Source organism: Felis catus, chromosome C2, assembly GCF_018350175.1.
Source record: "Felis catus isolate Fca126 chromosome C2, F.catus_Fca126_mat1.0, whole genome shotgun sequence".
NCBI classification, from domain to species: Eukaryota; Metazoa; Chordata; class Mammalia; order Carnivora; family Felidae; genus Felis; species Felis catus.
This window is the reverse complement of record NC_058376.1, coordinates 72,294,137-72,320,325: the sequence shown is the minus strand read 5'-3', so window position 1 is coordinate 72,320,325 and position 26,189 is coordinate 72,294,137. Positions and strand designations below refer to the sequence as shown.

Below are 26,189 nucleotides of genomic sequence, written 5' to 3'. Positions count from 1 at the left end.
ATTTTGTTCAAATTGTTGCATCTTTGGCCACTGGAGCTCTTTTCATTGGCACCTTACCCCTTTGACAAACCGATCCATGTGGAGTCTTCTCTTTAACTCAGAATTATTTATAATTCTGTTTTATCTCCTTAGTTGAATTTTATTAGGTGTAATTCTTTCAGTATTTTAGGGTTTGCTTAAGAGGTAAGGGGCATACATCTTTCAATTTCACAATCATCACAATATTACACCAGACTACGACAATCTTATGGTTCTCCTCAGCCTTATGCTTTTGTTGTCATTTTACCTGTACACATGTTTTTTTTCTTCCCCTTCCCATTATTATTTTGATGTAAACAGTTTTAACATTTATTTACTTACTTAAATGTTTTATATTTGAGAGACAGTGTGTGAGTGAGGGAGGAGCAGAGAAAGATGGAGACAGAATCTGAAGCTCCAGGCTTTGAGCTGTCAGCACAGAGCCTGATGCAGGGCTCGAACTCGAACAAACGAACCTCAAGATCATGACCTGAGCTGAAGTCAGATGCTTAACCAACTAGCCACCCAGGTGCCCCAACAGTTTTATCTTTTAAAGATATTTACATAAGAAAAAAAAATTGGATTTATTTACTCACAGTTACTATTTCTAATACTCATTTCTTTGTGTGGAGTCATATTACCATTTTCCTTCTACTTGAAAGATTTCTTCTACTATTTCTTGTAGTGTAGATCTGCTGGTGATAAATTCTTTCAGTGTCTATGTTTGAGAAAAATCCTTATTTTGCCTTAATTTTAAAAAGATATTCATTGGCTGCAGAATTCCTGATTGTCTGATTTTTTCCCAAAACTTATTTCACATATATTAGAACACTTAAAAGTTATCTCACAGCTCACTATTGCTATTTCATTTCTTAAAAAAATTTATTTCTATTTTGGATAGCTTTTTATTACTTGGTCTATGATTATCATTAATCATTTTTTCTGCAATGTATCACTTGCTATTAATTCAATCTCAAACTATAAACCTTCGAACTACACTGTAGTTTCTATCTATAACTTCAATTTGGGTTTTGAAAAAATATTCTTTTAAAATGCTTCTGCTCTTAAAAACTGCTTTAATGCTTTTATGTACTCTTTCATCTGTCAGTTCTGGTCTGTTGCAATGGATTGATTTTTCTCATTATGGGTTGTACCTTCCTGCTCTTCTGCCTCTCTGATGAACTCTGACTGGATATTTAAGCATTTGTTGGGTGCTGGATATTTCTGTATTCCTATAAATATTCGAGTTTTGCTCTGCAACACAGTTACTTGGGAACAAGATCTCTTTGGGTCTTGTTTTTAAGATTTGTTAGGTGGGACCATAGCAGCATTTATTCTAGGGGTAATTACTTCCCATCACTGATGCAGGATTCTTTTGAGTCTTCCATTCCATATCCTGTGAATTACAAGGTTTTCCACTGTGGCTGACAAAAGCAGGAACCATTCCCAGCCTCTGTGTGAGCACCAAGCAACTGTTTACTCCAATCTTACCAGATGGGTCCCCTGACCTTGGGTAGACTCTTCACACAGATGCACCAATCTCTACTGAATGCTCAAAGGGGATTTCACGGATCTCCAGAATCTTCTATGAAGCTTTCTCTTCTCCCATTCTCTGTCTTGTAAACTCCAGCTGCCTTATTCTCCCCAGACTCTCAGTGAGACCACTGTGCTCCACCTGGGCCCTTCCTCCCTGTACATGGCCTAGAAATTCTCTTAAGACATTAAGCTGGAGGCAGTCACAGGGCTCACCTCAAGCCTTTTCCACTTTTGGAGATCACTGTTCTTCATTGTTTGATGTCCAGGGTCTTGCAAACCATCGTTTCATATATTCTCATTTTTTGTTGTTGTTCCTTTTGGCAAGGGTGGTTAATCTGGTACCTGTTATTCCATGTTGACAGGAGAAGTTCCTGCTTGCCAAGTTTCCATCAATTACATTCACATTGCCAACTTGAATGATCAAGTCTTAGTCTTCATCTTACTTGACGTAACTGTAGTTTCTGATAAGCTGATGCCTCCCCCACTTTTTGCGTGAAGATTCAAGGGCATGTGTTTATTTTGGTTTTATGTACCTCTCCAGCCATTCCTTGCTGGTCTGCCACATCAACTGTTAACTATGGAACAAATGCCTCAGGATGCAAGCTGAAAATTTTCTATTGTCTGTCTATGCCCACTTGACCTGGTGATCTTATCTAGCTGCATAGCTTTAAATAATTTCTATAGCTAAGTCTCAATTTTACACCTCTGGCCTAATCCTAGACTGGCATACCCAACAGCCTATTCAACATATCCACTTGGATGTCTTAATAGAACATATCTAAATATGCTAAAATGTTACCTCCTGATCTCCCACCTGCCACCCCACATGCCACTCTACCTGTAGTCTTCCCCATTTCAGTTAAGGTGAACTTGAATTTCACCATTCCAGTTGTTTAGGCCAAATTCTTGGGTCATATCACCCCCCCCCCCCCCCCCCATAGGCTCTCCTTTCCAAATACATCCAGAATCCAATTACTTTTCCCCACCTCTACTGATACCATTCTGGTCTAGTATACCATCATGTCTTGCCTGGATTATTGCAATAGCCTTCTAACTGGTCTTCTTGTGTCTATCTTTACCTCACTTGAAAATCTTTTCTCAATAAAGTAGCCAGAGTGATCTTGTTAAGATTTCAGTAAGACCATTTCACATCTCTGCTCAAAACTCTACAATGGTTTGGCTGTCTCACTTATGAAGAAGCCAGGATTCTTTTTTTTTTTAATGTTTATTTGAGGGAGTGCATGCACACATGCACAAGTCAGGGAGGGACAGAGAGAGAGGGAGAGAGAATTCCAAGCAGGTTGTCAGTGCAGAGTCCAACACACGAGGCTCAGACTTATGAACCATGAGGTTATGACTTGAGCCAAAATCAAGAGTTGGATACTCAACTGACTGATCCACCCAAGTGCCACCAAAATTCTTATAAAAGCCTAATAAAGCACTATACAGTCTGGTCCCATTTCTTCACCTATCTTTTTTCTCCTACTGTGTGCTCCCTGCACACTAGCTATGGAGGAATCTTAAATGGTCTTTGAATATGCCACGAATGCTTCGGCTTCACAGCCTTTGCATGTACTGTTCTTTCTGACTAGAATGTTCTTCCCTTAGGTACCTCCTATGTTTCTTATCTCCTGTGTTCAAATGTCACCTCAGTGAAGCCCTCTCAAGCACTCTTGTGAAATCAAACAATCCTGAATCCCTCCTACCAGTCAGGGCACTTAGACTCTATCATTTAATATATTACATACTATTCTTACTTATTTTATTGTTTCTCTCTACCTTCTACGAAGGCAGGAATTTTTGTCGGTAGACAGCACCTTGTATAGTGCCTACCGCAGAGCAGGTACTTGAATCAATATCTGTTAAACAAATGAATGAAATTAGAGGATTTTAAAAATTGTTCCAAAGTGTTCTAAAATTAATCACTTCTATTAAAGTACTGTAATTGCTTGCTTGAACTGGAATCGTTGCAAAAGCATTCAGGAAAAAAGAACGTCAAAATCCAAAGCCACCCAGACAGGGCCCCTCCTACAAATACCCATTACCTTGGCCTCTGGAGTCCATTTTATAACAAGTCCAACTTATTTGGAAAAAAATTAGAAAAGAACAATTTCTGGCAATAAGCCTATACTCATATGGTAACTTAAAAACTTTAAAAATTGCTTCATAGAGATACAATCCACATACTATAAAAATCACCCTTATTTTCTTTTTAATGTTTAGTTTTGAGAGAGAGAGACAGACAGACAGAGTGCAAGCGGGGTGGGGGGGGGGGATAGACAGAGAGGGAGACACTGAATCTAAAGCAGACTCCAGGCTCTGAGGGGTCAGCAGAGTCCTACATAGGGCTCGAACCCAGGGACTATGAGATCGACCTGAGCCAAAGTCAGATCCTTAACCGACTGAACCACCCAGGTGCCTCAAAAATCACTCTTTTAAAGTGTACAATTCATGGGGCACCTGGGTGGCTCAGTCAGTTAAGGATTCTGGATTTTTGGTTATGTCACGATTCCAGGGTCATGGATGGGATCAAGCCCTGAGTCGGGCTCTGTGCTGGCTATGGAGCCTGCTTAAGATTCTCTCTCTCCTCCCTCTGCCCCATCTCTGTGTGCATGTGCTCGTGGCTCTTGCTCACTCCCTCTCAAAAAAAAATTTTTTTTTAAATGGCTTTAAACAGAAACACACAAAAAGCAAGGTTATGTATTGATCTGTTGACAGAAATGTGACCAAAGGCTTGCAAGAACCCAACCCTGTATCTCCCCTAAAAACAACAGTTCAGAATTTGTTAGTTCAGTGTTTGCAGCTTTGCAAAACCTAAATAACAAAAATCGATGGCAAATGGAACCCTACAATATATGACATTTTGTGTATGACTTTCATTTAGCAAAATGCTTTCATGTTTAATGTTGCATATACCTGTACTTCACTACTTTTATTATGACTAAATAATATTCTATTGTAGTGGGATACCACTTTTGTTCATTCATTCATCAGGTGATAGGCATATGGGTTTTTCCTACCTTTTGACTATTATGAATAATGCTGCTATGAACATTTGTGTACAAGATTTTATGTGGATAAAAACTTTTTTTTAAAAAAGTATTTTTATTTTGAGAGAGAAGGAGAGGGAATGCGTGTGGGTAAGTTGGGGAGGGACAAAGAGGAAGAGAGAGAATTCCAAGCAGGCTCCATCCACTCTGTCAGTCTGGAGTCCTAAATCCAACTTGGGGCTCAATTTCACTAACTGTGAAATCATGGCCTGAGCTAAAATCAAGAGTCAGATGCTTAACTGACTGAGCCACCCAGGTGCCTTTTAATTGTCTTGGGTATGTAACTAGCAGTGGAATTACTAGGTTATATGATAACTCAACATTAACTTTTAGAGGAGCTGTCAAATTGTTTTCCAAGTGCTGCACCATTTTACAGTTCCACTAGCAACGTATCAGGGTTCCAATTTCTTCACATTCTCGCGAACACTTATTGTCCATCTTTTTGATTATAATCATTCTTTAAAAAAAAATTTTTTTTTAATGTTTATTTATTTTTGAGAGAGAGAGAAACAGAGCATGAGCAGGGGAGGGACAGAGAGGGAGGGAGACGCAGAATCTGAAGCAGGATCCAGACTCTGAGCTGTGAGCACAGAGCCCAAGGTGGGGCCTGAACCCACAAACCATGAGTTCATGACCTGAGCCGAAGTTGGGTGCCTGACTGACTGAGCTACCCAGGAGCCCTGATTATAGTCATTCTTGAAGGTGTGAAGTGGTATCTTGTTTGGGTTTTGATTTGCATTTCTTTAATAACTAATGATATTGAGCCATATATGGTAATTTACAAGTGGAAGGAAGGAAGGAAGGAAGGAAGGAAGGAAGAAAGAAAAAACAAACTCCTAAACTCTTCACCTGAGAGAGAGAGACAGAGAGGGGGAAAGAAGGAAAAAACAAACTACAAAACTCTTCACCTCAGCTACTGGAATATCTAATTGTTTAAAGTCTACTGACCCCATCTCTAACTCAGGACCCTAACTCTTTTGTTTGAATGTGACCTTTAACATCACCATCTACACAGTTTTCTCACAGATGCAATCTTGCTTTCCTCTCCTGTGTACTTGGTACAGAAGCCAAGGTTCAAAGTTGACAATCTGAAGGGTACATCTAGGGACACTTGTACAAAAGTGAGCAAATTCTTATGTGCAAACTTTAAAACCATATAGCTTACTAAAACTCTACAAACTCTTTACCTCACACATTCAACTCAATAACCCAGAAGCAAATAATGTTTAAATACAGAGGGCAGAGACCAGGTTATATCAACTTTGTGTCTTAGATTTTTGGCGAGTGCCTGGCATAATCAGATTCTAAATAAATGTTCTAAAGAAATGTATTTTCCTAAAAATAAGGCTGGTGTTTAATTGGTCTTACCCTCAAGGGATTTTCATTGAGGTATGGAGGCTCTCCTTCTACCATCTCAATAGCCATGATACCCAGAGACCATATGTCCACTTTAGGGCCATAAGCTTTCCGTGTAACCACCTCTGGTGCCATCCAGTATGGCGTTCCAACCATGGTACTTCGCTTGCTCTGCTCAGGGGTGATCTGGGCACAGAAACCGAAGTCAGCTATAAAAAAAAAACACACACACACAAAAAACCGTATCTAGAGTTAATGGTGTCATGGATAGTTCCATCTAAGAGGTCATGATAGATGACAATTACAATGGACTGTTCAGCCTCTTTTTTTTTTTTTAATGTTTATTTATTTTTGAGACAGAGTGCGAGTGGGGGAGGGGCAGAGAACGAGGGAGACATAGAATCTGAAGCAGGCTCCAGGCTCTGAGCTGTCAGCACAGATGGGACTTGAACCCACGAACTGTGAGATCATGACTTGAGTTGAAGTTGGCTGCTTAACTGACTGGGCCACGCAGGCACCCCAGTTTTTGTTGTTCTTTTTTTTAAAGACTGTATTAAAAAAAAGTAAACCAGGGGCACCTGGCTGGCTCAGTCAGTAGTGCATATGACTCTTGATCTTGGGGTTGTGAGTTCAAGCCTCGCATTGGGCACAGAGCTCACATTAAAACAAACAAACAAACAAACAAACAAACAAAAAACAACAACTAAACCAGAATGGGTTTACAAATATTTTGATGATGTTACATACTCTTCACTTGTTTACTTTTACTTCCCACAAGCAAAGGACAAATTATCAGGTCTTTTATCCTAAAAATTTTAAAGAAGTTGAAAAAGGTCTAAAAGGAAAAGGTATCAAAGGTGAACAAAACTAAATTCTATAAAACAGGTAAAGGTCAGGAGGTGGGAACTAATTTTGAAGAAAATAAACAGAAGGTAGAATTACTACATATCTGACTTAGCAGACTTCTAGAAAACGAACAGCTTTAACTATAGCCATACCTAACAAAGTCCTTGCCAGCATCACTCCACTCCAACCACCTTATTTTATAACAGGAGCAGAAAGCCTAGGTTAGCACTCAGTGTTTATTTAGTGGGAATATGAAGATGAGAATCTAGAATTTTCTCCTCCCTTCTACAGACCCATTCTATTTAAAAAGTAACTATTAACATTTAAGTTCTTAAGCTTTAGACTTCTTGCTATGAATTTACATAGGTACAAAAATTACCATGAACTGCATGGTTTATTTTATCTAAGTTAGGATACTTTGTAAAGTGCTTTTTATTATTTTTTTAAAGTAATCTCTACCCCCAATGTGGGGCTCTAACTCACAAACCTGAGATCAAGAGTCACAGGCCCCACCAACTGAACCAGCCAGGTGCTCCAGTATATTGTTTCTTAAAATTTATTTTGAGAGATTTTTCCATAGTTGTACACTGATCTACCTCATTACTGTAAATATGCAATATTACAAAATAAAAAGGCTTATAATTTATTTTATCATTCCTATGCTCCTTGACATTTAAGGTTTTTTTTTTTTTTTTTACAGTGTTGCAGAGAACAACTTTGTGTTTATTGTTGTGCTTATGTTCAGTAAACCTATAGAAAAGAATCCTAAAAGCAATTGTTCCATCAAATCGTAATATTTATAGCTAAAATGAGTACTTCTAACAACCAGGGACTGTTCCAAGTATCTTATAAGAATTAACATACCTAATCCTTATGATAACTCTATGAGATAGGAATATTTATTAATATTATTCTCGTTTTACAAATTGGGTAAGGCATACATATTTTTAGGTAACTTGCTCAAGATCATTCATCTAGTATGTGGAAGAGCCAGGATAAAATATTATCCAAAAAAGTCTAATTCAGTTTACATGTGTATCCACCAAAACAGTAGGAGAATGTCCATTTGTAATTTGCCTGCTGATTAAGATTAGTAATCTTATATTTTTGACCATCTAACAGAACCCTCTTTCTTGTGGTTGAATACTCTCTGGAGGAAGTATCTTTATTTTTTTTTTTTATTTATTTAAAAAAAAATTTTTTTTTTTAACGTTTTATTTATTTTTGAGACAGGGAGAGACAGAGCATGAACGGGGGAGGGTCAGAGAGAGGGAGACACAGAATCTGAAACAGGCTCCAGGCTCTGAGCTGTCAGCACAGAGCCCGACGCGGGGCTCAAACTCACTGACCGCGAGATCACGACCTGAGCTGAAGTCGGCCGCTCAACCGACCGAGGCACCCAGGTGCCCCTGGAGGAAGTATCTTTAAAAAAGAGTTGAAAAAGGAGCCAAACATTCTAGCAGAACAGAAGGAAAACTTTTTGATTTCTTGATCCAAGAAATGCCTTGAATTTTGCATAGTTGCAGGAAACTCAATAGAAGTTGTTCCTGAATCCTCCAGAGGGCCTGGATGAAACTGACAGATTATAGCCAAAAGAGGAAAAGGAAGTCTAGGATTTTTTTCCTCCATGACTCTATCATGTCTGATACAGAAGATAATTAGGAAAAGAGGTTTATGAGAGTTTTTTTTTCCCTTGTCATCTCTCAGGTCAGGGTCATATAGCCCTCCCTCAATTAGGCCATGCTTTACCAAACCCAAAGAAAGCTGAACAGCATTACTAAGAAAGATCTACCCTAACAGACAACAGAGAAAATTTTAGTTTATCTTTGGAAGGCAGCACCAACATTACAACAGTCCCAGGCACTTTTCTTCAGTGCTTTACATTTTTAATCCTCAGAAAAATTCTCAGATACTTAATCTTATTTTCCTTATCATATAATTGAGAAAATAAACACAAAGAGATTAAGTAACTCACCCCAAATTAGTCAGCAACTAGTAGCTTATCTGCTATTTAAACCCAAGCTGTCCAGTTGAGAGCTCATATTCTTTACCATTCTTTCCCTTGTCCTCCTCCATATATTAAGTCATAAAAATATTAATAGGTTAATTTTTTAAAGTTTACTTTGAGAGAGAGTGTGAGTGAGTGAGTGGGGGAGGGGCAGAGAAAGGGAGAGAGAGAATCCCAAGCAGGCTCCTCACTAACAGCACGGAGCCCAATGTGGGGCTTGAACCCACGAACTGTGAGATTGTGAAGGAGCCAAAATCAAGAGTTGGACACTCAGCCACCTGAGCTACCCAGGTGCCCCAATAGGTTTTTTGTTTTTTTTACTTAAACAAAAGGCAGAAGTATAACAAATAAATGTTATTTCTTCATTTGTTACTCACTAAGTTTAACCGATCCTTCCATCCCCAAAAGCACATTGTCACTTTTGATGTCTCTGTGGATCACTTGATTAGCATGTAAAAACTCCAATGCCTGTAAACACTAAACAAGAAAAACACGTATCAATGAAACAGTCCCTGAAAAGTCCAAAGGAAGTTCACACACAGTACTTATGGCCTGAGCATGACTTCAGAAGTCTAATCTAGCCACTGAAAAGTAGGTAAGATCCTGGGAGGTCTAGTTCCATCCAGCTGCTCACTGATGTGATGTAAGATGTTTTCTCCCATTTCTTTTACAGTGGATTTTACATAAAGCTATATTCACAACCTAGACACCAATGATAAAAGAATAACTTTCCTCTTATGCTATGTTTCAGAAAGCATGGAGTCAGAAGTGAGGAAAAACTTACTCCTTCCTTAAATATAGGAACATTAGAGTTTCAAAATCTGCTTGCCCCTATGTTTTTGAATATAAACTGAGTATAAATTATAAACATGGAAAAAGCTGTTTTTATTTCTTACCCCCAAAAGAGGAAAACAACAAATAAAGGATGTACATTATGAATAACAACTAAAAATCTCATTCAAAATATTCTACTATTCATTCAAGGAAAAACAGATAAATTGTATAATACTGTATTACATTTACCAAGCATTTAAGCAGATTCTTGAAAAGAACAAATCCTCCCCATAACACTGGTACAAATGAATAGAAACAAATTTGTCCTTCATTTAACTGCTTTCTCTAAGTTGCCAATTAGAGGGACCCCTAAAATAATTTTTAAAACAATTATGAAAAGAAATTAGAGAAACAAATTATATATAAATAGGCAAATTCTTTTTTTTTTAAGTTTATTTATTTATTTTGAGAGAGAGAGTATGAGTGGGCTAAGGTCAGAGAGAGAGGAATAAATAGAATCCCAACTCAGGGCTTGAATCTACCCTAGGATCATGACCCGAGCTGAAATCAAAAGTCAGATGTTCAACCGAGCCATCCAGGTGCCCCATAAATAGATAAATTCTTAAGTTTTTATTAGCTTTTAAGTGATCAAACATTCTTTGTTAGAGATATCATATTATTGAAATATAATATTTATATTATAGAGTTCTTATTAAAGAGTTATTTCCTTTCCTCCTGAAACCACCAAAGGCTTGGACTTATTGGGCAATTTGGCAGAATTCTATTGGCTGAAGCAACAGTATGTCTAAAAATTCATTAATGAATATCAAGAAACAACCAGTTTTTCACCTTCGATGAAATTTATAAAGCCAGAAGCAAACTTAACACTTAAGGTAAACATGTGTCTTGCTTTCCTTAGACAGTCCATGTTTCTACTGTTGACTGGCCCTCCCTTGCACTCTTAAAAGTACCCTGTTTGGATGCTAAATTTTAATGATCACCCTGCTGAAATTTACCTGTGAGCTGGGCTCTTCAAAAAACCATGCTCCATTTCAGAACTATCTTATACATAAGAAAGGGTTTAAACTCTCATGTAGGATAAAATGGTATGGAGACGCTTGCCGCTTGCAAAGAATAATGTACATGGAGTATTTCACATAGTAAAAATTACCTGTGCAAAAAGCTCCTGCCCCCCCCCCCCCTTTTTTTTTTTTACCTCCTGCTTAACCACACATTGCTGTAACTTACCCAAAAGGGACACACTCACCTCTCTGCATACAGCCGCAATCTGTGCTTCATCCATGCAGGTTTCCGTCACAACATCAGTAAGTGATCCCCCAGCAAGGTACTCCATTACCACAAACAATTCATCTCCCATCAGGTAGCTAAAATTATTATGAACACACAAAATACACTCACATTTTATTTCACCACCACTCTGTGTTGAAGAATTCAAATGCCAGGCACCCTAATAACAAAACTAGAAAGTTGGAAGTTTTGAGAGCCAGGGAGAAAACTGGCAAGCTGAGAAAACAGCACAGAAAATTAACTGAGGGTCATTATGATTTTCCTGAGTGACTTGAAAGTTTGCCCCCAATTGTGACTTGAGTGTATACATAGATCATTCCAATTAAAATGACACTGTTTGGCAGTAATTATTAGTCCTGTTTTACAGATGAAGAGATGGAGGCTTGGAGAAGCTACTCATCTAAGTTCACATAGCTAGTAGGTGACAGAACTAGAATCTGCAGCCAAGTGTAACTAATTCCAAACCTTATGGCTTATCTTACCTGCCATGCTAGACTGACTTGAAACAGTATTTCCAAAAGCAGGGAAATATACCTGAGAAGTGGATTTTTATGAACATGTCCCCTATTACTAGGGCTGAAATCTAAAAATGTGTTATCTTTTCCCCAGTCTAAACAAACTTCAATATGGCACTAAGAAAGTCATCTATAATCCTCTATCTCCAATATAATCACTATTTTAATTTTTGTTTATTTTTCTATTATTCTTCTTTCATCACATATATGTAACTGCATAATGGTACAATATATAATTTTCTATTCTGCTTTCTGTTCTGCTATTTAACATCAACTCCAAAATTAAATGAGGTTTTGACACACTATCTGCCCATGAAAGACAGCATTTAAAATAAAAACTGATGTAAGTTTAGAAACCATGTAGTCAGGCACCCCTGTTAGTCAACACATTAATCACAACTCATTCCATTAATGTTGCTGCTTGCGATCATTTATAATTAATACAAGCACCAGCAGCAATGTCCTTCATTTAACTGCTTTCTCTAACTTGCCAAGTGAGATATATGTAGAAAAAGGCCTGCTAAACTACAATGTGTTATTTTTTACCTCTCCTCCTCCTTCAAGCTTACTTTTCAACACTGACATTCTACTCAGTCTTATCAAGGGGCTAGCCCCCAACACCAGGAGACTTGAAATACTCATATTTACCTGTCTAAGAAATTAACTATGTTGGGATTCTTCAATTCTTTCATCACTAGAATTTCATTAATGATTAATTCCTTCTTTGGCTGTTTCTGTAAATTAATCTGTTTAATAGCAACCTATGATGGAAAGAGAAACAAGAAAAATCAGAACAAGTTTTCTAATTCTCTTAGAAAATTACAAACACCAATCAGGTAATAATTTAATTTACTGTGTATCTATTATATTATCAGTGAGCTTACTCACAGGTAGTACTTTTACTTCCACACTGGCAATGCACAATGCTCTGTAATACACAGAACCTAACTGCTTTTGTATTTTCTCTAAACCTGATTAATCAGCCCAAGGTCATACCAATGCCAGGAATGAATCCTCTTTTCTTTCGAAGCTGGGAAAATAATTTTTAAAATATTTGCTCCTTTATGAAACTCAATGCATAATTCCTTCTTTTTTTCCCTATTAAGAAAAGTGCTACAAAATTACATAATGTAATTCTTCCAATATATTCAACTGAAAAAGATTCCTACTGATTATTCACAGATGTGTCTAGTTTCTTCCTACACTAAAAGCTAATGGTAACACCCAAAGTATGAAAAAGAAACTACCTCCTGTCCCAATGCCACATCAGTAGCAGTGAAAACTGTACCAGAAGCCCTAGGGGGAAAAAAGACACAACCAGATTTAAGGTTTCTAAATCACTGTCATTTATATATCTAAAAACTTTATACTCAGAACAATTACAAAAGGATTAAAGTACACTTAAGACTTAAACATCTTTTATTTATCTGTTTATTTTGAGAGAGGGAGAGAGCACACACACAGCAACATAAGTGAGCACGAGCAGGGGAGGGGCAGAGGGGGAGAGAGAGAGGATCCCAAGCAGGCTCCGTGCTGTCAGTGAAGAGCCCGACCAGGCTCAACCCCATGACCATAAGATCATGACCTGAGCTGAAATCAAGAGTAGGATGTTTAACCAACTGAGCCACCCATGCACCCCAAGATTTAACATGTTTATTATTTATTTATTTTTTTTTTAAAAAAATTTTTTAACGTTTAGAGACAGAGAGAGACAGAGCATGAACGGGGGAGGGTCAGAGAGAGAGGGAGACACAGAATCTGAAACAGGCTCCAAGCTCTGAGCAGTCCGCACAGAGCCCAACGCGGGGCTCAAATTCACGGACCGAGAGATTGTGACCTGAGCCGAAGGCGGACGCTTAACCGACAGCCACCCAGGCGCCCCTAGACTTAACATGTTTAAACAGGAGTAAAAGCAAAACAAAAGGGGCAAAAATAAGAAAAAGGTAATCCCTGTGGCCAAAACTTATGTTAGAAATTTGTCATAAAAAGAAAGATAAAAGTGATAGATACTCATGGATCCATTTCCCTGCTTACGAAACAAAAAAACTACAAATAAATTTGTAATGTCCTTGTGTGCACTTTACAAAGGCATCCTCCTTTCTCCCAAAAGTAGTCTGTATTTGATGTGCACCATTTCCAAGCACATTCCTACACTTTAATTATAAAGGACATAGGTGTGTATCACTATAAAATACATTTAACATAGTTTTTAAATTTCTTATTAAGGGTTTCATTTTATAGATTTTTCTGCAATTTTTTAAATGGTTATTTTTGAGGGAGAGTAAGAGCATGAGCAGGGGAGGGACAGAGAGAGAGGGAAGGAGAGGATCCAGAGCAGGCTCTGCACTAGCTAATAGCAGAGTTGCCTGATGGGGAGCTCAAACTCACAAGCTGTGAGATCATAACGTAAGCTGAAATTGGACGCTTAACCAACTGAGCCCCCATGGTGCCCCATGTGATTTAACGTTAATTCAACATTGGATTTGGGCTAGGTGTTATTCATTCATAATAATAATTATTTATATTATTCAATATAATTTATCCATTATCATGCTCAAGAATATTAAGATGATTTTCAATTTTTGTTATTAAACCAGTGATGAAACTAAATTTAGTTGCGTTTGTTAAAATAATTTAGACAGAGAGTATAAGCAGGGGAGAAGGGCAGAAGGAGAGAGCGAGTCTTAAGTAGGCTCCACGTTTAGTGAAGAGCCCGACATGGGGCTTGATCCCACTACTCTGGGATCATGCCCCTAAATTTAGCTTTTTTTTTTTTTTTTAAGTTTATTTATTCTGAGAGAGAGACAGAGAAAGAGAGAGAGAGAGAGAGAGAGAAAGAGAGAGAGAGAGAATGTGTGCACACAAGTGGGGGAGGGGAAAGGGAAGAGAAAGAAGGAGAGAGAGAATCCCAAGCAGGCTTCCAGCTATCGGTGCAGAGCCCCATGAAGGGCTGGAACCCACAAACCCTGAGATCATGACCCGAGTTAACATCAAGTCACTCACTCAACCAACTGAACCACCCAGGCACCACTTAAATTTAACTTTAAAAAAGAAATTCATATATACAAACAGATTCATAAGTAAGTTTTCAAAAAAGACTTAAGTTCTCTTTCTAAATTCACAAAATACTTTTCCAGTGATTAATAACATTAAAAATTGAAGATGGTTGGGGCACCTGGGTAGCTCAGTTGGTTAAGCATCTGACTTCCACTCAGGTCATGACCTCACAGTTTGTGAGTTTGAGCCCCATATTGGGCTCTGTGCTGACAGCTCAGAGCCTGGAGCCTGCTTCAGATTTTGTGTCTCCCTCTCTCTGTGCCCTTCCCCCACTCATGCACACGCACTCTCTCTCTCTCAAAAAATAAACATTAAAAAAAATTAAAAATTTAAGATGGTCATTTGCTCCCAAGCAACAGAAAAAAAGTGTAGTTTAAACAAAATTTTTTTTTAACGTTTTTATTTATTTTTGAGACAGAGAGAGACAGAGCATGAAGGGGGGAGGGGCAGAGAGAGAAGGAGACACAGAATCGGAAGCAGGCTCCAGGCCCTGAGCCGTCAGCCCAGAGCCCGACGCGGGGCTCGAACTCACAGACCGTGAGATCGTGACCTGAGCTGAAGTCGGACGCTTAACCAACTGTGCCACCCAGGCGCCCCAAACAAAAATTTTTTTGGCATTTATTTTTGAGAGAGACTGTGAGCAAGTGGGGGAGGGGCAGAGAGAGAGAGGGAGATACAGAATCCAAAACAGCCCCAAGGCTCTGAGCTGTCAGCACACAGCCCGATGCAGGGCTGGAACCCACGGACCGCAAGATCATGATGAACCGAGCCGAAGTCGATGCTCAACCGACTGAGGAGTCCCAAGTATAGTTTAAATTTTTTTTTTTTCAACGTTTATTTATTTATAGGACAGAGAGAGACAGAGCATGAACGGGGGAGGGGCAGAGAGAGAGGGAGACACAGAATCGGAAACAGGCTCCAGGCTCTGAGCCATCAGCCCAGAGCCCGACGCGGGGCTCGAACTCCCGGACCGCGAGATCGTGACCTGGCCGAAGTCGGACGCTTAACCGACTGCGCCACCCAGGCGCCCCAAGTATAGTTTAAAAATACAAATTACTGGGGGCGGCTGGGTGGCTCAGCCAGTTAAGCGCCAGCCTTCAGCTCAGGTCATGATCTCACAGTTTGTGGGTTTGAGCCTGGCATTGGGCTCTGGTCTGTGCTGACAGCTCAGAGCCTGGAGCCTGCTTCGGATTCTGTCTTCCTCTCCCTCTGCCCCTCCCCCGCTTATGCTCTCTTTCAAAAATAAACATTTAAAAAAATGTAAAAATGACAAATTACTGGACAAAATCAGGGTATCAGACTCAAAAACCAATATTCAGTGATGTGATTAAATACATGCTTTTATTGTTTATAATCTTGTAGTAAATGTTCTTATTATCTTTTAAATGTATTTGATGGGCAGGGCAATTTCCCCATCTAATCTCTTAACAACCAATGGGAAATAACATTCAAGAAAAAGCAATGTAAGATTATTGCTAAACGGCACAAGTTTTTAGTAGCATGTAGAAATAAACGCATTACTTACAAGAATACCACTCACAGAATACTGTAAGTGTTCAATGTCAGCAGGCAAAAAAAAGGTATCATACTGTATACCCAAGAATTATTAAATATTGTATAATATATTCATGAATACTTACCCTTGCCCAATTTTTTCATATCTTGTGTATTTTTTCTTAGGGTCACCTATGCTCACAATAGTTCCTATTTTAAACAAAAAACAAACAAAACACTGGAAACTCAGTCAAGTATTTTAAATTTGTAAACTAATTCCATCATTATTCCTAATAAACTCTACTGATTTTAGAACATTAGCTTTCAAACATAACACTAAATTTTAAAAATAATGTATGTTTCAAAAGCAAAACACTAATGAAACTTATCAGAAGCAAGAACATATTATTTACATTAGGTTGGACCTCCTAACCAATGTCTTACTTATCCTATCACTTTCTCAAAAATAAACACACTTTAAAATGACCAACTGTGTTAGTCTGCCTAAGAATGTAAGAGGTTTTCAGGATGTGGGAGATTCAGTCTTAATTGGAAAATTCTTGGGTAAGGATGAGTATCCTTTAATACACTGAAATGTATTAAACTAATGATAAGTTATGAAACTACTTACTATCAGAAATAATACATAAATGATATCCAAGTGAATAAACCTAAATGGCTTTTCTGACTCTTCCCATATATCTTCTACCTTCCAATATATTTAGAAAGCCACTTATTACTATAAAGGTTACTTTAGTATGACTAATCATATATCTGTTTTAGGAAGGTTCACAAAGTCACAACTAATGAACAGTTTTAAAATCAGGATTTGGATATAAAACTATAATTTATATTCTTACTATCATTAAGTCAAAACATGAGAAAACCACACAAAGTCTTCACTTGCTTAAGGTAAAAGGAGATAGGATCATATCAAGGAAACTCACACAAATAATCCAATTTTATATAGGTACCCAATCTTAGGTCTAGAGCTACTATAGCTGTAGTATTTTTCCTTGATCCCTCTCTATATAAAGTGCTCTTTATAACTACAGCTGTTGTAGACTTGCGACCAGACATTACTGCTACCCTCTCCCTGGCACTGTGTACATTATTTCCAATGGTTGATTCAGGCCAATGGCAGCTGATGGATTTAAAGGGAGAAGAGAAAAAAATATATTTAATGTTTACACATATATCTATACAGGAATGCCATATTGTTTAGTTATTTGGGAACATTTTGTATTTTCATACTGAGAAGCTAGAAGTACGCATAAACATAGACAAATTTCTTTCAATAAGGTCTCTAATCATGAGCCTTAGATTTGGCCCTTTGGGAAAAAGTACTGCTCCCAAAGGTACTGACCATTGCAAAGACATTACTCAATAGTCAACACATAATAAACAAGCAAATTAGAGTATGATTGGCTTCAGGAGATTTTAATTAAAGCTACTGTTCCTAGAAGAAAACTATTTTTTATGTCTTAAGCCAAAATATAAGGTATAAATTAAAACCCATCTGAGCCAAATGTTTCAAGAACTATTAGCAATTTAAGAATAATGTAAAATGTAGGTAACATACTTAATTTCTCCATAATCTCTTCATCTGTCATTTTGGTCTTCTTTTTCTGTTTGTCAGAAGACTTGGCACCACTATCAACATTAGAATCACCAACTGGTGCAGGAATAGGGTCAATTACAGACCGTGTATAAATCTGCAGAGAGAGTCAATAACGGAGATCTGAGGAAAAATACTTTAGGTATTCTTACTGGCACACTATTCAGTTCTTTGACTTAAGATACATTTTTTGTTTGTTTTTATTTTATTTTCATTTTAGAGAGAGTGAGAAAGCATTCACAAGCAAGCAAGGGAGAGGGGCATGGGGAGAGAGAACCTTAAGCAGGCTCCAGCATGGAGCCCAATGCAAGATCGTAACCTGAGCCAAAATCCAGTCGGTTGCTCAGCCGACTGAGCCACTCAGGTGCCCCTCAATTCTTTGATCTCTAACCAAAACTAATTTTCTCCAGTTGTTCTAAACAATGAGAATATTTTCAGATTTGTCTTAGTAGCTACTAATTCTCACAAAAACTTTTACCCAAAGATGATTTCTACTATTTCATTTTAAGCAGCCAGTTCTAGGAGGTCAACAAAGAAATCAGAGGCCTCTCTCATTAGATCAGGATCCAGTGGCAGTCCTCAGAGTCCTTCCTGCCAAGTGTGCCAGCGTTCCACAACACGGCACCTTCCCCACACTTTCCCTTGTGCTAGCACAGGGGGAGGCAAAGGACTCTTTCTGCCTCTCTCTGAGGTCATTAAATTCTCCCACATCCGGTAGGGAATTTCACTCACAGCAGCCTCCTGAATGACATCAAGACCTTGAGAGAAATGTAAAATGGGAGATAATGTACACAATCTGGGTAAGAAGTTAAGAGTTAGGTTTTAGATCCAGTAGTTATCTGCACTGAAATAAACGGAGAAAGGGAAATAGATGAATTCTCTGGAAGAGAAGGTGTAATATAGAAAGAAAAAACAATGAGTATTTTAACTTTTAAGGAAGTCATTCAATTTAAGTTTTCAATAAAAAATTAGTTTTTTGATGAGTGGATTTTAGGTAAAGATCTCCTAGTCAAATTTCCCCATACTGAGGGCTTTTGAAAATTCATCACTGGAAGTCAAATACAGACTTTTTTTTTTTTTTTTTTTTTTTTAAACACACATGCCCAGACACCCACAGTCCAATTAATAATCAGACACGCACTGATTTTGTATGATCCGGTCGTGGGGCAATAACAGGAGGGGCAGCCTCTTCATCATCATCATCTTCCTCTGTTACTACTGCTGATGTTTCTGACCCCTTGGTATTCAGCTGTATTAATCACATGAGCAAAGTAAGGAAGATACATCAAATACAACAATATGTTAAAATAGGACTCTCTTTTTAACATACTTGAAAAAATGTATTTCTTTAATACCTCATTTCAAAATGATAAAACCTCACTGGTTCTAATATAATCACTTAAAGAGTAAAGGCAATTCTATAACTTACAGAAATTGAGTTTATGAAATAAATGTTTACAGTAAATATCAAGTTTTCTTAAAAGAAAATTTATACCTTTTATATGAAGAATTTTACACCCTTTAAACAAGTCCTAAAAGGAAATAATCACTTTATCTGTTAAGACCAAAAACAAAGATCCTCTAGGCTTTACATAAGTCAGAGTCATTTTTGGTCATTTTAAACAGCCAGATTATCACCATAAGAAATGGTGGCTAATCAAATAAAGGAAGACGATAACCTTTATACAGAGTTTATTATTATATGCCAGATATGTGCTAAGTAGGTACTTTACATATTACCTCATTTAGTCTTCATAACTCTAGGAGACTGTTTCTTCCCAATTGAGGAAATTCTATTTACTTAATATGGCTTCCTTATTTGCTTAATCAAGCATCTAGCTTAAAACATATTTAAAATAAATAAATAAATAAACAAACAAACAAACAAATAAATAAATAAATAAGACACGTTAAGTAGTTCTTTTTTTTCTGGTGGCTGTAATTTATTTTAGAAAGCAAAATAATAACTGAGATTTGTTTTTGGTAACTTAAGTTAGAAAAAGAGTTACAAGAAGTAACGTATTAACTTACTCCTGGTGTTCCAGAAGGGAAGCCATCTTTCTCTGAATGTGGAACAGAAAATAATGCTAAGTCAACAAACTCAAAAAATAAAACAACTTCTATATAATAAAGGAAGAAAATACAAAGCAGAGCAAGTAAAATGTTCTTAGACTGATTTCAAGTTGAATTAAGTCTTCAGAAAAATGACAGTATCAATATTCAAATAAGAATTTACACAAGATTGTGCTAAAAAAATCTCAAATCTTAATGGAACTGTAAATTTACTAAAAATCACTAATGTATATACTTCAAATGGGTGAATTTTATAGCATGTGAACTATGATTTTAATAAAGTTATTAAAAACATATCTGAAACTAAACTTGTCAAAGTGTAATTAAAATAAAACAAATTTATTCATAGCAATACTTTCCTCAGTAAACTATCGAGAAACTTAAAGCTACTATTCAGACAATGGCAGTTGTACAAAGGGAAATTTTTTTTTTAATGTTTTTTTACTATTCTTGAGAGAGAGAGAGAGAGAGAGAGACAGAGCACGAGTGGGGGAGGGGCAGAGTGGGACAGAGACACAGAATCTGAAACTGCTCCAGGCTCTGAGCTGCAAGCACAGAGCCAACGCGGGGCTCGAACCCACAAACCATGAGATCAGGACCTGAGCGGAAGTTGGAGGCTCAACCAACGGAGCCACCCAGGCACCCCAAGGAAAATTCTTTTTTTAATGTTTATTTATTTTTGAGACAGAGGGAGAGAGACAGAATGAGCAGGGGAGGGGCAGAAAGACAGGGAGACAAAGATTCAAAGCAGGCTTCAGGCTCTGAGCTGTCAGCACAGAGCCCCACTCGGGGGCTTGAACTCACCAGCTTCAAGATCATGACCTAAGCCGAAGTTAGACGCTTAACCGACTGAGCCACCCAGGTGCCCCAGGAATATGCTTTCTTTTTGATCAAAATTTATGTCAAGAATTTTCCTTTGGGGTGCCTGAGTGGCTTAGCTGGTTAAACCTCTGACTTCAGCTCAGGTCATGATCTCACGGCTCATGTGTTGATCTGTGCTAACAAGCTCAGAGCCTGGAAACTGCTTCTGATTCTGTCTCCATCTCTCTCTGCCTCTCCCCTGCTCATGCATGGTTTCTTTCTCTCTCTCTCTCTCTCTCTCTCTCTCTCTCTCTCTCTCTCAAATATAAATAAACATTAAAAAAAAATTAAAAAAAAAAAAAGAGAAAGCATATTCCTGAAGGCAAAACAGAGTTCATTAACATTAAATGTCAAAATATTCATTCTGGAGTTTAGAAAAGCAAGTTTTGTTTTGTTTTACTTTTCAAAAGGCCCAGGGAAATTTACATTTTTTATACATATGCATATGTAATAATATATAATAATATGTGAACACATTATGCATATATTAACATGTTATTTAACGTATATTATCATTATAAATTAACATAATATACAAAACATACTTATATATTATATAAATAAGTGTAACTTATAAATGTGATTATATTAAAGGTATATATTTAACGTGACTTTAACATATATATTAAAGATATATATAGGGTGAAAAGAATATACCATTTTCTGGTCAAACACTGATTTAAAAAAATACTAATTTACACAGACTTACTAGCTGACACAATAGTTCCAGGGACAAGTCTGACCTTTTGCTAAGGATAAAAAGGTCGAGATCTAGGTAAAAAAGTCAAGATCATTTGGCCAAGTGGTCTCTATTTCTTCCTTGAACATAGCCCTTATTTCTGTGAAAATGCAATCAAATTAAGTACAATTAATTAAAACTACATGGGTGAATTTTAGCTCAATCATGTTTTTAAAAAGTACATGTATGGAGGTGCCTGGGTGGCTCAGTCAGCTAAGCGTCTGACTTTGTCTCAGGTCATAATCTCTCGGTTTGTGAGTTTAAGCCCTGCGTCGGGCTCTGTGCTGAGATGACAGCTCAGAGCCTGGACTCTGCGCTTCAGATTCTGTGTCTCCCTCTCTCTCGGCCCCTCCCCCATTTGCATTCTGTCTGTCTCTCTCAAAAATAAATAAAACATTAAAAAAAATTTTTTTAATTAAAAAAATTTTAAAAAGTACATGTATGACTTTAGGGGTCAGAGAAACATATTAAATGACTCCCTGGGGATGTAATTAGCAAAATCCATTGGAGGAAATAGGACCCATGATCCTGTTTCTTCAACAAATAAAATGCAAGGAAAAGAGAATCTAAGAATAAGTGTGAAGAAGCCTAAATATCGAAAGAGATTCAAAAGATACAGTGATGTATGGACTTTATTCTGATCCTGATTTGAACAAATAAACTATTTTTAAAAATCCACTATACTCCAATTCTTACCAAATGATTTTAATTCCAAGGTATAAAATCTTTAAGTTCTAATGCTTATTTTATATTCATATATTTTTGAACCAATTTCAAATTTTTGAATGACTTAAACATTTTTTTACTTCATAGTCTGTGTGTTTAATATAGGAAAACAACCCTCCTCCTGTCCCACTGACAATAAATATATTTCTAGTATGAACATGCCTATAAATCAGCATCTTTCTCTTCTATTGCTGGGAGTCATTCAAAAGCAGTGACAAGAAAAAACAAACAATAGGCCAAAACATCCACTTTTGGCAAAACTAAGAGAACAGCATACTCCCCAGACTCCAAATTATGCATGAGAGCTGCTCCAATCAGTTTACAAAAGGCAGATCTAGAGCAGGGGAAAAAGTAGAGACAAGAACCATAGCTTAGGTTTTTATTTTTCCAGAAGCAATCTTTTTATCTAGGTGTGCTTCAAAATTCTGCAATCCCATTTGAATCAGCCTTTTACCATTGCTGGACATCTTACCAGGAGGAGTAAAGCTCAGATATTTCTGCTTCACCGTGTTGGAGTCATAGAACTTTAAGACATCCAGCACGGCCTGAGGATTCTTCTTTTGCTCTAGTTTGGTGATATTGGAGGTCTGTAATAATCGAGCCCACTGTTCTGGCATGCCCTAACAAAAAAGATATTAAGAAATTAGTGGTTTTGAGTTGCTCTAATAAAATCAACTTCCAGAGGAAAATGACAAGATACATAAAAAAACAAGTCAATCTACATAACTGCAGGCCTGACTAAATTGTAGGTCTTATTTTTCTAAAGGTCAATTTTTCTAAATCTATTTTGCATAATTTTAACTAATGAGCTCAGCTCCCTAGAAGAAAGATACATCCAACCACAAACACTTTCATAAGAGAAAAGCACTAAAAGCTCACAGTTAACATGTGGACAGAAAAGTTAACTTGAAACATAAATGATGCAAGGAAAGGTTTAAGTGCAGGGACATAAACGAGTCCCAATCTGGTAAACTTACAGTGAATTCTCCAGTAACTGCATCAAAGCCAACATGAATGGTGTGCTCAAAATCAGATGGAGGAGAAATTTCTGGCCGTTCCTTTTCTTTCTTCTTACTTCCTAGAGGGCATTAAAAAAAGAATCAGTCTATTTAAACAAGATTAATAAAGGTACTCATAATCAGGTTTTCCCCCAAACCAGATTAGGAACAAAGTTATTCTAGAAGAGACTTCCCCTAAAGACACTGGCTGATAGAAAACTGATAAAAGAAGTAAAGTAACCTATTCTGTCATCAAGCAGAGGTGGGGACAACCAGACAATGGCCTGATTAAAGAGATACAAAGACTGACCCAGCACTGGGCCTGAATAAAAGAGCACAGGGCAGGAGACACAGCCCTTTAGAACACTGGTTCTCATAAAAGCCTACACTTCAGTTCACTGAGCAAACTAGAAAACAATGTCTATTTCCATCAGGCTGTCTTCATCCCAAAAGAACTTAACATTATTATGATGGTATAGACAAAGAGTCTATGCGCATGCCTCTTGTGCAACACTAACCCTTCCTTTTTATAAGGTTAATAACTGTTACATCTTAACACTTTCCAGTGTTTCTGTGGTTGTACCAATTATTTTTGCTACATTTCTGACACACATCAGTAATATTCTCTGTAATTTAGGGCGCTTGGGTGGCTCAGGCGGTTAAGTGTCAGACTTTGGCTCATGTCATGATTTCATGGTTCGTGGTTCAAGCCTCGTGTCAGGCTCTGTGCTGACAGCTCAGAGCCTGGAACCTGCGTTGGATTCTGTGTCTCCCTCTCTCTCTGCCCCTCCCCCACTCATGCTCTCTCAAAAATGAATAAACGTTAAAAAAAATAATATTCTTTATAATTTAAACACATCTGTTCCTCCCTACCCCTGCCACCCCCCCCCCCCCCCCAACCTCCCACCTGCCTTGCTCTCATAACCTGCTTTAATCTGCAGTTTATGCCTAGGCTTCTGGCCTAGCTATTGTCCTAGGACATTCCTAAACTTTTACCCTGTGCTAGAATCTATTTTCTGGATTATTCTGTTTCCTTCTTCTTAGTTTACCCCTTGATAATTTTTGACTATATATATTTAGGTTGAAAATGTTCCCCCCCCCCTTGGAATTTCTTCTAATTTCCAGCGTTGCTATTTAGAAGGCCAATGCCATTCTGAACCACTGTGGAAAATCAACTATCCAAATATGCCTGAGTCTATTTCTAGATGCGCAACTCTGTTGCAATGATCTCTTTACCTTTATGCCAATACCAGTCTGCCTTGACTACTGTAGTTTAAAAATAAACACTTGAAACTACATAGTATAAGCCTTGCCACTTTTTCCTTTTTCAAAGTTGTTTGGCTATTCTAGGTCCTTTGCAATTCCATGCAAATTTTACTTAAGTTTTTAAATGTCTATTTAAAATTTTTTAAAAATGTTTTATTTTAGGGGCGCCTGGGTGGCTCAGTCGGTTGAGCGTCCAACTTCGGCTCAGGTCATGAACTCACAGTCTGTGAGTTTGAGCCCCGCGTCAGGTTCTGTGTTGACAGCTCGGAGCCTGGAGCCTGCTCTAAATTCTCTCTTCCTCTCCCTCTACCCCTCCCCCATGCTTGCACTCTGTCTCTCTCTCAAAAATAATGGAATAATCATTTTTAAAAAATGTTTTATTTTATTTTTGAGAGAGAGAGAGCAAGCAGGAGAGATGCAGAGATAGAGGGAGACAGAGGATCTGGAGTGGGCTCCGTGCTGACAGCATAGAGCCCGATGTGCGGCTCAAACTCACCAACCGTGAGATCACGCCCTAAGTCAAGTGGGACACTCAACCAACTGAGCCACCTAGGCGCCCCTATTTATTTTTTATTTTTAAGAGACAGCACAGTGCACATGCGTGTGAGTGGGGTAGGGGCAGACAGAAAGGGAGAGAGAGAATCCCAAGCAGGTTCCCAGCTATCAGCCAGAGCCTGACACAGAGCCTGATCTCAAAACCATGGCATCATGACCGGAGACAAAATCAAGAGCCAGAGGCTTAACCATCTGAGCCACCTAGGTATTCCTGCGTGCAAATTTTAGGACGAGCCTGATAATTTCTACAGAAAATCCTCCTCAGATTTTGATTGGAATTGCACTGAATCTACAGATCAATTCAGGGAGAACTGATTTCTTAACAATATTGAATCTTTTAATTGATGAAAAACAGCAAATCTCTCCATTCATTTAGGACTTCTTTAACTTCTCTCAGCAATATTTGTTACCAGTGTATAGATGTCACTGCTTCTGTCAGATTTCTGCCTCAGTATTTAAAAATTTCTGTTGCAATTGCAATAGTACAACTTTTTATTTATTTATTATATAACTCCAGGCATTGGTGGCTTTAATGGCAAAGCCAGTTAGTGAAGGAGTGTTCTTACAATGCAAGATACTAGCACTTACTGAACTTTGAAAAGGTTTTCTGGTTAACTGTGATAGTATGTTTTACCACTGAAAAATACTCTTTCTCTCCTGCCAAGGCACCTTTATGTAAAAGCACTTAGTCAGAGGTCACATTTTTTTTTTAAAGTAAACTCTATCCCCAACATGGGGCTCAAACTTGTGACCCCAAGATCAAGAGTCACATGTTTTAGTGACTGAGCCAGCCAGGTACCCCACAAATGGTACAGCTTCTTAAATTTGGTTTTCAACTGTTCATTGACAGCACAGAGAAACCCTGATATAGAGCTTATACCTGGAACTTTACAATGTCTACTTTTTAGTTCCAGTGACAGCTTTGTAGCTATTACAGGATTTCATATTAAAATTCAATCATGTTTTTGGTGAATAAAGGTTTACTTCTTTCTCATTCTGACATCCTTTCATCTCTTTTTCTTATCTTACCCCACTGGCTACAACCTCTAGTACACTGTTGGTCTTAAAGGAAAAACATTCTTTTTTTTTTTCACAATTAAGTTTGACACTAGTGTAAGTTTTTCAAAGATGCTCTTTTTATCAGGTTAAGGGCATTTCCTTCTATTCCAAGTTTGCTGAATGTTTTTATCAGAAACAAATATTATATTCTGTCAAATGCTTCTTCTGTAACTACTGAGATGAGCATGTTTTGTCTTTCTTATTTTGTTAATATAATAAATTACATGGACTGATTCCCAAATGTTGCACCAACCCTGCATTCCTGAAATGATATCCACCTGGACAGTATGTACTATTATGCTTTTCATATACTGTGAGATTCTAATTGCTAA

General features: G+C 37.7%; 1 protein-coding gene across 1 annotated transcript in view; it reads right to left on the bottom strand.

The window, feature by feature from the left end:
* Positions 1 to 26,189, bottom strand: part of PAK2 (p21 (RAC1) activated kinase 2) — a 90,874-nt gene that overhangs the window by 7,673 nt on the left and 57,012 nt on the right. Inside the window, exons 3-13 of the mRNA XM_003991756.6 lie at positions 22,957 to 23,057; positions 22,452 to 22,599; positions 19,612 to 19,643; positions 18,722 to 18,829; positions 17,545 to 17,677; positions 16,109 to 16,172; positions 12,659 to 12,707; positions 12,060 to 12,172; positions 10,856 to 10,973; positions 9,192 to 9,291; positions 5,973 to 6,169 (exon numbers count right to left, since the gene is read on the bottom strand). Of these exons, the coding sequence (XP_003991805.2) occupies positions 5,973 to 6,169; positions 9,192 to 9,291; positions 10,856 to 10,973; positions 12,060 to 12,172; positions 12,659 to 12,707; positions 16,109 to 16,172; positions 17,545 to 17,677; positions 18,722 to 18,829; positions 19,612 to 19,643; positions 22,452 to 22,599; positions 22,957 to 23,057 (1,163 nt within the window). The remainder of the gene's footprint in view (positions 1 to 5,972; positions 6,170 to 9,191; positions 9,292 to 10,855; positions 10,974 to 12,059; positions 12,173 to 12,658; positions 12,708 to 16,108; positions 16,173 to 17,544; positions 17,678 to 18,721; positions 18,830 to 19,611; positions 19,644 to 22,451; positions 22,600 to 22,956; positions 23,058 to 26,189) is intronic.